The sequence below is a fragment of the Vanellus vanellus genome, assembly GCF_965231255.1.
Source record: "Vanellus vanellus genome assembly, chromosome: 1".
NCBI lineage: Eukaryota > Metazoa > Chordata > Aves > Charadriiformes > Charadriidae > Vanellus > Vanellus vanellus.
In genome coordinates, this window is record NC_138905.1 from 33,217,617 (window position 1) to 33,232,410 (window position 14,794).

At 41.4% G+C, this 14,794-nt stretch overlaps 1 protein-coding gene across 3 annotated transcripts in view; it reads right to left on the minus strand.

Annotated features, from left to right (window-relative positions):
• GXYLT1 (glucoside xylosyltransferase 1) overlaps window positions 1–14,194 on the minus strand; it is a gene marked incomplete at its 5' end in the record, with an annotated part of 34,744 nt that extends 20,550 nt beyond the window's left edge. Inside the window, 2 exons of one of the 3 annotated variants that reach the window (XM_082498452.1) lie at window positions 5,254–5,346; window positions 13,968–14,194. In XM_082498452.1, the coding sequence (XP_082354578.1) occupies window positions 5,254–5,346; window positions 13,968–14,194 (320 nt within the window). Of the gene's footprint in view, window positions 1–5,253; window positions 5,371–13,967 lie in introns of all 3 variants that reach the window. The other 2 variants (XM_082498451.1, XM_082498453.1) reach the window with 2 other exon arrangements.
• Window positions 14,195–14,794: the final 600 nt, after the last annotated feature.

The window sequence follows — 14,794 nt, forward strand, 5'->3', positions numbered from 1 at the left end:
TCCCCATTCATTGATGTACTACTAAGAACATGCCTAGGGATCATCAGGAAGCTCCTTGCCCAACTTCACTGGCAATCAAACTGTTATCTCCTGTTCCCTTAACACAGTCAGGGAAGCCACGGAAAGAAAGATTAGCATCCAGGTACTAAGAGCACAGAGTGATACGAATAACTGAAGCAATAAATTCACCTCAATTGTCCTTTCAAATTTTACTCTGGCCCACTGTGGAGTTACCTTTTCTAATATAATTGCATGAGTTTTGACCAATGTAAAAATATGTCATTTTCTCAGAAAATTGCTCTCATCCTAACTTGCACCTCCAGTTTTTACGTACAAGCACCACTATATTACATAATGGTAATACAAGGATGTAGGAATTATTTTGTAGGTTACAAAAAACATTTTAAAAATTATTCTGCATCAAAACAAGTTTTCCTACACTGGTTCTGACAGAGTTACAGCCTCACTTTTCTTTGATCTTTTCTCTATGTGGTCTGTAACATACAAGAAGCACGCAATATTCAGCTTCCTGAACAAGGTTGCTTAATAAAATCTCTTTTCTTCCACAATATTATTAAACTTTCCTTGATATTATAACCAAATGGACTAGGTTGCCAGGTTCAGCTGTGCTAGAAGTTGTTCACACTTACAAAAAGAACAAACAGAAGCCTATTGCAAATCTGTTTTCTTCTTCAGTATAAAAATCTAGCCACATTATCAGTGCAAATATTTTACCCAGACAAGTTGTCTGATGATTAGCATAGAACAGGCAGAGAAAACATTTCCATGTAATCAACCTGTATTACTTCAAACCTGGCACCATGATATGCCTCAGAAAAACAAATGGCAGATATGTAAACACAATACAGATGGGTTAGTTATTGCATCCTTTTTCCTTTTAATGCTTCGTGTTTGATCTAAGTCAATCAATCTTTAAGGAGCCTAACCCAGCAGCCTTTAGTCACCAAAAGAAAAGCCAATAGGCAGAGCGAGAAGTCAACAAAGCTGATACTGATTAAAATGTAACTGTTTAACATTCCCACATTTACAAGAAGTAGGATCAAGGCAAACACAGAAATTACCTGGATTTGAAAGCTATGAAAATTCTAGTTTTTTCTCAGCTTTTTAACTTTTTACTAGTGCACTGAATTAAAAATAGGTCATAATCAGAGCTTACCCTGTGAAAGTATGCTAATGATACCAGTGCATATGATGTCCAAATGTCATCTATTCAACTACAAACTCAATCAGTAGATTAGGCTTGAAGTTACAATATATTAGTCATTTAAAAATCTACTATAAAGGTCTGAAGCCCCATCCTCCAATGAAGTAGCTAGTTTAGAGGAGAAGTCCTGTTTTTCAGGACTGTCACAATTTATCTCAATATATCCACACCACCAGGACCTCAATATACTACAAAATAAAAAAAAAAAAAAATAAAAAAAACCACAGTGCCCTTTTTCTTTAATAGGCAACACAAGTTAAAATCCACTTAGAAGCAACATCCAACAATTGAAATGAGGCAGGTTAGACAGCCACAGTAATGACCCCTAGGAATTTTTCCCTAATCAGTCTCAAGAGGAAATAGGCAGCCATAGCAGCTAGATGACACTGGGCACCTTGAAAGGTATACCAGAAAAGATAGGCATCATCTAGATCATGCAAAAACTGAGCCTCATGTTATCTTTATCAGCATTTTTTAAATTTTTTATAAAATCCATACCACTATATGCAAAACTGATCTCATGCTCACTGCGAAAGCTAACAAGAAATACTCTGTACCAAAAACACAAGACATTCTGCCTCAATAATGCTCATAATCAGAATATTGATAAAAAATGTGGGGGCAGAATAGCTCAAAAATCCTTCCCACATACAGCATAGGCAATAGATCTTACACTGATTAACTTCAAGAGACAAGTTCCTTATTATCCACTATTAGAATAAGCAACTGCTCAAAGCTCACCAATTTCAAATGATGTTGAATTACCTATAGCATGAGTCATACTGAAGTCTATATATACACCTCTCCTAAAAAATTTCAGGATTCCTCTACAGGTCTTCAACACTTCTGTTATACTAACTTGAGTCTTACACAAATCCACAGAATATTAGTTGTCACTTCACACTTTATACACTTACAGCTATTCAGAGGAAATGACATAGCAATCTGCTTTTCAAAAAACGTCTATGCCCAGTTCTTTCTCTCATGGTTAAACAAATCCCTGTGGTTCTGATACCCAGGAGGAAAAAAGCCAACTGGAATTTCAAGTCAGAAACAGAGAGAAAACAAGCTAAGTTTTTTCAAAGAAAAGACTTAAAAATGCAAAAGCTGAAGTACTACCTTCCAATGTTTGGAAAACTTCACTGGTAAAGAGAAAGGAGACATTCTAACATTGAGATAAATTTTATGAATCTATTAGTGGCAGAGAAATTTTGGCCATATGATCTGCTCCTCCAAACAAACTCATTTGAGTTTGAAACAGCAAGAATAGAACACCAGAATCTCAATTCACAAACTGATTTATGATCTGGATGAATTGTGGTGGTGTTGTATTTTATGTACTAAACCAGGCCAAATAGAAGATTGAAGATAAGTGTTAGTGCAGTTCAATGACTAGACTCTGCCACTTCTATTAAAAGCAAACTCATTGGCATTCCCATTATTTCGTTAGCACATCTATAGGCAGCGGAGTTAGCTATCTTAAGATTTCAATTAGATACATAGCTCTCATGAGCTTTTTACATTTTTCTCATGTCCCTATCCCAGTCTCTTCAAAGTCCACCTTTATTCTGCACCTCACTACACCAACTGCACTTAACAAGAACACAAAGGCTTAGTCAATCCACGATCAAATTATTTGGAATAGGACACTGTGATAGAAGTCTCACTACTTTCTATTTCAAAAGACACCCAATTTAGAATCACAATGTTGCCTCTTTAGAGAAGAAGCTTTCAAGAGGATTTATCTTCATGAAGAATATTGAAGTAGCCCTAGATGTACAATCTCAGAAAACAAGAATGCTAGACTTCATTTGCTGTGGTTAATAAACTTGCATGGAATTAAGTTCATTCCTCTTCCTCCAAAAATCTGATTTGTGAGCTTGAGAACAACTACTAAGCATCACGTTCGAAGCACAAGATGATATCAAAGGTCTAAACCCTTCAACTTCTCAGTGTCCCTACTACAATGCACATAATTTTTTTTTGAGAGTTAAACAAAATTATAATTCATATCCAAAGCCGAAACCAAACCGCAACTATCTTCTCTGTTACTGCAGCACATACAAGGAAATGAGGCTTAGGCAGCAGGTTCAGATGCTGAGACACTGTAATTGATTGCTGCTATCCAAAGAGGGTGCACTTTCTCCTCCTCTCTGCCATCTTCCCCACCTCTTCTCTTACACAAACTCACTGCACCTCTTTGAAACCAACTGAACTTATTAAACAGAGCAAGAAATAAATAAAGCTTGGGAAAGACAAGGAGAGCCCCTCTGAAGTTAGAGCAGTTCACTGAGGAATTCAACAAGCACCCCAGCACAACATACAAGGATGAATTTAATAGTAGTACACTAATAAAATAATCAAACTCAATCTGAACACTACATCCCCTTTACACATTTAAGCAGATTTTTTCTTTCAGTTTCAAAATGTATAAACATGAAATTTTGCAAATATGACAGAAACTGCACTCGCCCAGTGATACCATTATTAATGCATACTTGTCTTCATAGCCACATATGGCATGCTTAATAGAATAATACAAGTTACATCTTAAGGTATACATGTGGGGTTTCTCCACTTCTGATTCCAAGTTCCCACTTGCCTTAAACCTGGCAGAAAATCAAGAAAGGAAGTTTTCTGCTATTTTAGTGCATTACATTGTATTGTGGAGAATTCATGGATATCATCACAGGCAATGGGGTCAGAAGACAGTGAGACCCTCTCTTCTCTCAGTACTAATCAACTATTAGACTGGCTCAGATGTCCATGGATGAATGAAGCTTACAATCACATCCTGTCCCTCCACTAAGCATAGGCTAAGCCCCTATGCCTCCCACCACAACAGCACTGACATTTGGTTTACCCCCCGTGCTAAACTTCATAAAGCTAAACTCCCAAAAGCTAACCTTTGAGGTAAAAAAAAAAGTAGTGAACCGAATCCACTCAGACAGCTAAATCTGCCAAAGGGAAAGTCAGATGAATCCCTATGCCAAAAGAGGATGACACATTGGCTACCAAGGGCAGGGAGAAAGATGCAGCAGTCCCAAATCACACGTTCAGTTCACTAACAGACTAAAAATCAATCTAAGCCATTTCTTCAAGTAACTCCTGGGCAACCCATGAGCTTAAAAAGCACTGACAGCACAAAAGCAGAGGAATATGGGACAGATCCAAAGTCTTTCCCACAATCATAATTTTCAAAAATCCATTAAGTCTTGTGAAGCTAAACGTTTTTTTCCTTTGCTTCCCTAAAAATATTCAAGTTTCAGATTAAGAGGAAGAGATAGCCATATCAAAGGACAATCAGTAAAATTTTAAATATTAAGAAAAATTAACTTACAAACTTAATTATGTAATGAAGAAAACTATGTACGTTACAGAATATATCTTCCAAGTAGCCTAAGGCTTTTTCCATTTCTTTTCAAGCTACTTCCATAAACTGACAGTCTAAAGCATCTGAACCACCACATAAAAACATTTAAACTTATTGTTAAAGATGCAACTTAAAGGACACATTCTATGCTTTAATATACTGTGTCTTAAAGCACATTCTAAAATGGTTGTTTCAATGCTTTTGGATGAAATACCCTCTTCAAATTCTGTAAAACATGTAACTTGAATAAAAACCCCTCCAAACTTAACAACTAACACATCTGCCAGTTTTTATTACAAGTGACATCATGGGCATTACTGTGCAGCAAGTTTTATTTATCAAAAATAATTAATTCATCAGTAACTTTTCAGACTATATTAAGATAGACTTTTTACCAATGTTAGCAAGTGTCTACTTAATGAAGCAATGTAACTGAAAAAATTTATTCTTCGTAATAACATCTGAGTCTACAATTTTAAAAACATAATAGAACAGGAAAAATCCCAGCTAAAGGCAACCATAATATAAGCAGGTGAAATGCATGTGAAGTAATCAAAATATTTTGCTTTTTCACCTTGCTAAATAGCAAAAAATATTCATCAGCTACACCTGTCTGCAATCAAATAATAAAGTACTATTTAATAATAGATCCTACCTAAAAGCAGCTTCCCAAAAGCAGTTCATTCCACAAACATCAGAGGGCAGCATCCAATAGGAATTCCAGAAAGATACAGACAAATTCTTACACCTAACAGGATAAGACAAAAATAGCCTATATAAATGTTACTGATTTTATGGCAAAGTTAAATGGATTCTTTTCTAGCTCAAACATAACTTGAATAGTTAATTACCTGGCAGAAGACTGGGTATGTAATGGAACTTAGATAATACAAAAGAGGAGGTATTAGGTGCTAACCAGGAGGATTCTTTATAAGGAAGAATGGGCCCCATCCTTTAGTCTTTCCTCTTCATATATTTTCAGAGTGAGAAAAACAGGGGCTGGGATTTTTGAGGGTCATTCTATGTTCTTGGCTTAGTATAAGTCCATAGATAATAGAGTGAATGGCAACACTTACTGCCTGAAAGAACTCCTTCATCTTTGCAATACCTTTGACTACTTCAAGCAGGGGAACAAGTAGAACAATTCATTTTCAAAGTTGCATTGTCCATTTAAACACAATCCCTATTCATCAATGACACTATTATTTGGTGCAAACCTGCAAAGCTGATTTTTAACAAAAAAACAGGGCTTGTCAGCAACAACGAATTCTATTGTTTCATAACAAAAGGTTAATGCAATACACAAATAATCACCACATCTGGCAAGTTTTCCTTCTCCATACTAATGGCAAGACAAATAATTTATTGACTTGTGCTACACTAACAACTAAAAAAGCAGGTTCTACTAGTCCACCACTACATCTTATGCAACAATAATACAGGAAATATTTAAAAAGAGCAACAGAAGTATATTTTCAAAGGTTCTGGTGAGGAAATCGACATCAAGATTTAAAATCTTAAATGAGCAAAGCAAGGGGAATACTCTTGAGTCACTTGCTATGCGCCCTCTTCCTGCCCTGGTGACACAATGCCAATAGTTTATCCTCCTTTGAAAGCTGGTATCTGTGAATGAAAGATGTGCAAGAAGGAAACCCACACAAAACCTTGATGATGACAAGGTATTTAAGGACTACTGCTCAGAACTCTACTTGAAGTTGGCTTTGCAAGTTTGAAATTAATCAGCATCATCTTGGTAGGGTTATCTGGTATCTGTAAAGGCCAATGTTTTGCAAATACCACTTTTAATAGATTAATGAAGCATCAAAAATGGCAAGCTGTATAATTTCTTCTTTTTTCAACACTTGAGAAAAATGATGTGGTAAACACACTGTTTCACAAAGCCTCATCGTGGGGGGTGGAGCAGTTCTTTGGTACAGATTGCAGGAAGTCCTCATATCCTGTAGATACATGTGCTTGCAAGAATTAGTCAAGTAATTCTGTCTCATGACTTAAGAATGGTTTCCACAAATAAATATTCAGGTACAAAAAAGGATAATGTAGATTGTGACCGGGATATCTGCACTCCTCTGGGGAAACTAAATGGTATAAAACCACAAGTTCTCTCTGCCAGATTCTCTCTTACATTAATCTTTGTGGCTTTTGAAGTTTCTTAAAAACTTCAAGGCACATTAAGACCTTGCGCTTATCTGAAGAACAATCTTTATGATCTCTACTGTGTACCTTTTTGAAGTAACTGTCTCTCATTACTTTTAGGATAAATTAATAGACTATCTCTCAAAAACAGTTTTCTGGTTTGGAAGATTATCATCTTATTATTATTACAGGGGATTCCTCTTCCAGCTGTCAAGAGCTGTGTTTTTCTTTGCTGCCTTGAGCTACTATCCCTATCCAGACTACCAAGGTAAGAGGCAAGCTTGAATTAAAGCCTAAGTAATTTCTCTGACACATTAGGCCTTTCCAACATCCCATTTACCACGATGACAAGGTTGTCAGCCTTGGATTTGATTCATAAATTTCATATTTGAAACAAAAATGTTACTAGGATATGTACATATATAATTTACCTAATGTTAGACTAAGACTTTTTTCCCACCAACAGAAGTCTCTCTCAACTGACCATATGCTACCATATTCCATAAAGCTTTTGCATACAAAGTATTGAGAGATTGGAATCATCAGACAGCGTTTTCTTCTTATTATTCACAATAAGATCATTCAAAATGCCACTCATGAATATCTTCTTTTTTCTGCTTGAAACAAAACTTGACACAATCTTAGACTACAAATAAGCACCACAAGTGCTTTACAAGGCTAGGGAGATGCACTGTATCTGTTCATCAAACAAGAACAGTCCTTGTTACCTGTGCGAGGTTACTAGTCAGGCAGGAATAGTCACCTTCAGCATTAGGGAGGGATATTTTGCTCACACCTATTATAGGTTATGTGATTAAAGGCCAGTCTTCACAAATAGAAAGCAGAAAATAATGTCAGGTGAAGGAAACCCAGTAATCTAATCCAGGGACACTGAGCAGCACCCTGACCCAGCCCCAATGCAGGAGAGCAGTCAGCCCATGGGCCAAGCAGAAGATTTACCAGATGAGACAACAGGAGAGGGTCTCCAGACCACCTTACCAACTGCCTACAGGGGCTACTGCCTGCAGGGGTGTGGGGCTCACTATGGGACAAAGGCGGATCAGGGAAGAAGGAGAATGCAAAAACAGACAGATAAGAGGGTCCAGTCACGTGCAAACAGTTAGGTAGTCAGTATAATTGGCCATGCTGTGTCTCATTATTAAACTCAATTTCTATTTTCCTGGGTGAAGGGGTGCTCCATTCCATGTGCATGTGTGTGCACAGAGGTCCAAGTGCCAGCAAATGAAAAGGTGGCCGCAGATCATAGCAACCCATGAGCCTGCAGTGCCAGAAACTGGAGAGACGTGTGTGCATGCAGCATGCGGGTGTGCATGTTGGTGCACATTATCACTAGCAAGTATCAAGCCAGACGAGCCCGCAAGTAGAGCAAGATGCTTGGGAGCCAGGTGTCAAGCCGTAAGGGCTGGGCCAGGCTCTGCAGAGATCACAGGGTCTGAGCTACTGAAAAAGCCTCTCTCAACCTAGCCCCTGGAGACTAGGGTCTGAGGGATGGCTGCTGGAAAGACCAGAAGGTCCAAGCTAGCCACCAGAGATGCCCTGGAGTTGGCTAATATTAAGGCCAGAGGTCTGGACTGGCTATCCAAAAGACCCATTTGCATGAGGCAATCCCGTGGCCAGCCACCACACAGGCTAAGGCCAGCAACTGGAAGGATCCATAGTGTATGCATCTGTGCACATGTGTGCATGTCTAAGAGGGTCTAAGTACCAGCAACTGAAGTAGGGCTGAAAGCCTCATGGGCTTGTGTGCCTAGGCCAGCAACAGGGGAGACGGGAGGATCAGGAGCCAGTCCTGTACAGACTGTCTAAGGTCAGGTACTGGAAGGATCCACGCTATATACATTCATATATTTTTCACTAAAATCCTTTCACCCTGATCAGCCAGAGAAGGGAACAGGATCAGGCCGCTTGTGTTGTCTGTGGTTGTGCAAGTGCTGTTTTTCCTGTGTTAATGTCTGTGTCCAGCCATGTACGTATGCACAGTGGGCACATGTGCCCATGGGGAATAAAGGCTTAGCTTTGCTACTGGCTGCACCCAGGGACAGCAGCCTCGCCTCCATGACACTCCTAAGACCAACCACTGTCAAAAATAAGAAAACAAAGAAATAAAAAGTTTAAAAAGTCATTGGTATGATAGACAAAGACCTCAAAGATCTGTTTGCCAGTTCAAGGTATCTCTCCCTTAGGCATCCAGACATTTAATAATTACCTTTATCAGGTAATTTAGCTTCAACAAAACTTGGTTAGTAAAAATTTTAGTCTTGCAGACCTAGCAAAGGTGTCTACATTGTGACCTGAAAAGAATTATTTTCAGAATTAAAGGACAATGTTAAATTTGTGTGCAAAATACATAGCAATGCACAAGTTGCATTCACACGGACTGAGGCCCCGTGCTCAGGCAAGTCAAGCTTTAACCATAAGGAATGCCTCAACAATCAGTGGTAAAAAAAAAAAAAAAAAAAGTCCTTTTGTTAAGCACACCAGTGGGCGAACTAATGGAGATCACAGATTTCAAGTACACTTTTCAGTCTATGTGGCATCTTTTACACTACTGTAGCTTCACAGCAAATTTAGCAGTATGTCCAAATGGTGAGGGTTGCAGTCAACTAGCTGGAGTCACAACTATTGCCTTCCTGTCAGTACTGCATTAACAACCCAAGTCTAACCAACTGCAAGAATCAACTGACTGAGCCAAACTGCTGTCTCTCCTCCAGCATGACCCACAACATGCAGTGGAACAGGAAGGGTGCATTTTTTAGTTCCTTCCTGCTCCTAATCACAGGAGTAGAAATTTGGGAAGATTAAGAGATGTTCAATAGAACTCCCAAATGTACTGAGGATTTCTGATTCTTTTGACTAGCTCTGCCTGACCATTTGCAGCAATATCACACGTGTTATGATGTGTTTTGTCAGAGAAGCGATGGCTGTATTAGATAGGAGACAGCAGATGTAATGTTAAATGTCTGGCACAGAAAAAACTTTTTAACTGGAAAAAATCTTGATAATGTTTCATTAATTTACAACATTTCGATGTAAAATAACATTTGCTAGTCAACTGCTTCACAAATTCAGCAGATTGTTTTTTAAATGAAGCTTCAACTTCCATATTGTTCAATGTTACATCCTTTTAGAAGTTTTACTCATATTTTGGAAGGCTTACACAGTTTCTAGACCAATTCCTTAAGGCACGAGACCAGCTGAGAAGCTGGTTTTGGTGAAATTGCTGGTTAAGTTCTGACACAGAAACAGCTGCATACAGTGCAAGGAAAGAACAAATTACTTATTACAACCACCCTCCTCTGCTGCCTAAGCTTGTGGGTATACCTCCTACGCTTTTCCATGCACTATAATCCACTTAACTCTCCCTTTGCCAGCATAATTAGAGAGCAAGAGACAGATACAGTCAGGTATCAGTGCGCACATAACAAAACAGTATGGCTGGCTGCATGAAAACGTTTAACTACAGCATAATGGAAAAAATGTTTCATTTTAATAGGGTCAAATTCATTGACCTCACTGAATTCACAGAACTGACAACAGACTGATTCCTGCTCTACTTCTCAGACTTGCCATTAGGATAGCACTTTTTTTGGACCTGAATGGAAAGATGGATCTTATCTGCCTAATGGAAGTGGCAATATTGATAAAATTAACTGAAGATTCACTTCTCATAAGCACAGTCTGCTAATTAACTGATCTGAAAGTATGTGGAGGAAGACTGATTTGAAAGGATCCTCCACAGACAGCAGATTATAGTACTATTAAATGACATACATGTAGCAAATATGCATTTATTCACTCTGGTTTTTTTCATTTTTTCACAGCCTTCTTCCTCATCGGTAAACCATACTAGCAAAGGAAAAAAGGCTGACTACATATACTGACTTTTGACTGACTTTGTATCTTCTGGAAGTAGACAACTTCAATATTTTCTTTTTTTCAAGTTCAGATCTATTGTTCATTTAGCTCTTATATATGACATTACTAACTATTCATTACTATTACTCTCACTGGAATGAATAATCAGGAGGACAATTTACCTTCAACGTTAATCCTTCTTCACAACTAAAACCCAACCTTAGTATTAAGCCAATAAATTCTTGAAATGTTTTTCAGCAATTTATATCAAGTTTCAAGATACAAGCCTTTAGTTTCTAGTCATCTTGTTCCTCAGGCTACTGTACCCTTTGAAACAAACAACTCCTTACCAAAATGATTACCCAAGAAGCTCTCCTGAATTATTATGTTTATTGGAGGATCTTGCCTCAACCTGTAATTCTAGTTTCAATATGGTACTTCCTTTTTAATTAAATATTTTCTACTTAAAGCATCGTCATTATTGCAAAATTCTTCCAGGTGCCATATGCTTAAGCTATATTCAAAGCTTGCAGATTTCATGTTTGTATGTGTCTGAAAACTACCAGAAATCTCAACATCCCCCCTGCATCATGGAGCACAATTGAGTTCTTTCTACCCTTATGTCATATAGTAAACTGGATTATTCAGGCAAAGAAAACCCTTCTCGGCTAAGGAGAAGAGGAAATCACTGCTGAGTACGTAAATGCCTTCAGATCGCAGCTACATTTGCTTTGCCAAACTATATTCTAAAGCTATCGATGAAAACAGCTGAAGCAACCCATTACTGAAAGTTACTGTTAATGCATATGAAATGCTAAACTTCAAGAAGGATTAGAAGGTTATCTGAACACAATTTACTCTATACGGTTATGAACCCTTTAGGATATTACATGATCCCAAGACAGTCAGAAGCAGGCATAAAACAGCCGTATGGCTGTCATGTTCAGCCTCCACTAAAGAAACAGGTGAAGTATAAAAACTGAAAAACACCAATACATTCACCAAGATATGAGTATCAATTACACAGGAGAACATAACATGGTTTAATACTTGAGAATAATTGAAACATACATCTACGGAAACATTCAGTGGGGTGTTTAACTGCCACAGGACAGATGTTTTCCTTAAACAAAAGCCTTTTAGGGACTGTTCTAAGGGACTGACTCGCACCTGAGTTTTGCATACACTGTTTGCACAAATAGCATATAAAACTTCAATAATTTACAACTGGATGATGTTCATCCTGAGCCTTCAGTTTGACAGCAGTTTATAGGTAAAGAATTTCCACACAGGTGTCAACAGACACTGATTTTGCAAGGAGATACGCTCCCGTGAAACTGTATGCACAGGAATTATTTGCAGCACTGAAGACCTTTGGAAAAATAACTTTCTCAGTCTGTAAAGCTTTTCCACATTGCACCACAGGGCAGATTTATCTCTCATTTCACCTCAGCTTCTTTCTCCCCCATCAGTATCTTTGACTTTAAAATTACACTTTAGTACGAACACTAAAAAAGAAAAAAATATAGCTTTTAAAATAAACTTGGTTCTTCTTTTGCCAACTAGGAGCATGACGTACCTGAAAGTAATGTCAATGTTTACTAATAACAAATTATTTAGATTATAAGCTTTTACCCAACACAAGTTTTCTTCAGGTAAACTACTTCTTTTACCAAAGAAAATATGCATCATACATACGACTTTTTTCTTCACATTTCTATTTAAAACTGATTTACTAAACCAATGAAATATTACACAAAACTGTTAAAGTTAACTCTTTTATTCCAGTTATCATCTTTAGAACTAGTAGATTTCAACTTTTCACAACGAGTTTTTAATCGTCAACAAGTGAGAAACAAGCACGCTCACATTTGTTGAAGTCATTCTCTGTATTAATGTGAACTAAAGCAAAAGCATAAGAAAAAAACATTCTCTGAAGTAGTTACACGAGTCAAAAGCTGGGTTTCACATTTCAGCTGACTCAACCTCGAGCAACTCAGAATGCTGTTTCATGATATTTTAACATGATTAAATCAGAGTTTCTGTCATCCTCCATAACTCCTTCGCACCAGCACCAACACTTTCGTAATTACATGATGAGCCAATTCAGAGTGCTGAGCTGGTCAAAACCTAGGAAGTTTTCAGGCAGGCCAGCGTGCCAGATCAACTCACTTCTGTGATCAGAGGAGCACAAGCAGCGTAAGGAGGGGGGTAGGCCAGAGTGTGTGCAGCATTGGGAAGGAGGGACAGACGCCAAACTATCAAACTTACATTGCTTTAAACTGCTGTGGAATCTAAGCAGAGCTAGAGGTAGGCTGGCCCTGAAAGGCCTAGTGCTAATTTCTCCTCCTGCTTTAGTAACAGATCTCCTGTCACTCCTCTTTTCCTGGCATTAGCATTCTGGTAGACACAAGTGAACAGGATCATGAAACTAAACTAAAGGAAAACTAGCAATTTTTCATTCCATACCGTCACTCACCGCTTGACTAATTAAAAATATCTTACAGGAGGCAGGCAACAGAAATATGCAGCTATGCAGAATGCGCGCTGCTCAGATTTACACCACTTCAACTGTGGAACCGAACTCACAGTTCCCTGTCTGAAGACTGGCTTTATTAAAGGATCCCTTCAAAAGCATTTTTGCTTGAATAAAGTTAGATTTGACATTAAGTAACCAAGTTTCAGAACTGAGCAACACCTTGAAAGTTTCTTAGCTTGGAAGAAGAAAATGAAGCCTCCTCCCTTCATCTACCCCGCTGCAACAAGGAAGCAGTCTCATTTTAGTATGGGACCAGTGCGGAGCGTCAGGCCCGCTCCCGAAGCACAACCCGCCCTCCCCCCGTCCCGATGCCGCCCGCCTCTCCCGCGCCGGGGCCGCCCACGGGGCCCGGCTTCGGCCACCGGCCGGCCTGCAACACCACTTTTTTTAAAGTTTCCTTTGTTTGTTTTTTTAAGGCTTTTCCAACCCCTGCTCCCCTCTCACTGGCCCGCGGGATGCCGGAGCCGCCCGGGAGGAAGCGCACCGCGGCACCGCCACCCCCGCTCCCCCTCCAAAGCGCTTTCCCGACCCCGCGCCGCGGCGGCAGCCTCGCCCCCTCCCCGCCGCCCGAACAGAGCGGCGGCCACTCAGCAACCGGGGGCGCCCGCGACCCCGCGGGGGGGTGGGAGGGAGGAGGGCGGGCGCCGAGCTCCGCTCCGCCCGCGGGAGGGCGGCCAGCGCGGTCCCGCGCCTCCCCGGCCCTCCCCTCAGGAATGCGGGGGGGGGGAACCACCGCCCGCCCGCGCCCCCGCCCCCGCCTCCCCCCCCGAGGCCCGGCCCCGACCCCCCGCGCCCCGTACCTGCCGGCCCTCGCCTCGCCTCGGCCCGCGCTCCCCGCCGCCGCCCGGCCGCCGCCTGCCTGCCCCCGGGCGCCGGGCGCGGCGGGGTCTGGGGCCTGCCGCTCCCGGCCGCTGCCGCCGCCGCCGAGCTCCTGCTCCAGGGAGAGGGCCAGCTGGCTGAAGCCGTAGAGCAGCGAGCAGAGGCCGCAGCCCAGGCACAGCAGCGCCACCCGCGCGAACCGCCGCATCCTCCCGCGCCGGCCCCGGCAGCGGCGCCAGGCGGCGGCCGGGGCCCAACCGGCAGCGCGAGCCCCAACGGACGCGGCGGCGGCGGCGCGAGCCCCGGCATGCGAGGGGCGGGGCGGGGCGGAGCCGAGCCGGGAGTGGGCGTGGTCGGGAGGGGGACGGGGCCAGCCGGGAGGCGCCCGTGGGGGGAGCCAGGTGCCGGCGGCGGGGCGGGGCGGGGCGGGCCTCAGGGGGCGGGGCGGGTACAGATCACCCTTTAATTGCCCCTAAACGTGAATAAAAGAGCGGAAAAGTCTCCTTTCGCGGTTGCAAATAGTCTGGGGGTGGGTGGGTAGGGAGCCCGTGGGGTTCGTCCTCGTCCTCGTCCTCGTCCTCGTCCTCGTCCTCGTCCTCGTCCTCGTCCTCGTCCTCGTCCTCGTCCTCGTCCTCGTCCTCGTCCTCGTCCTCGTCCTCGTCCTCGTCCTCTCCACCACCAACCTGACCTTTGTCTCCTGTAACCCCATTCAAGCAATAACCACCTGTAGTGGTCGCAGTGGGCGAATCTCGTTCCATCCAGCTCAACGTGGTTTTGGGTAGACAGATAAGGACTCAGTAGCCAAGGG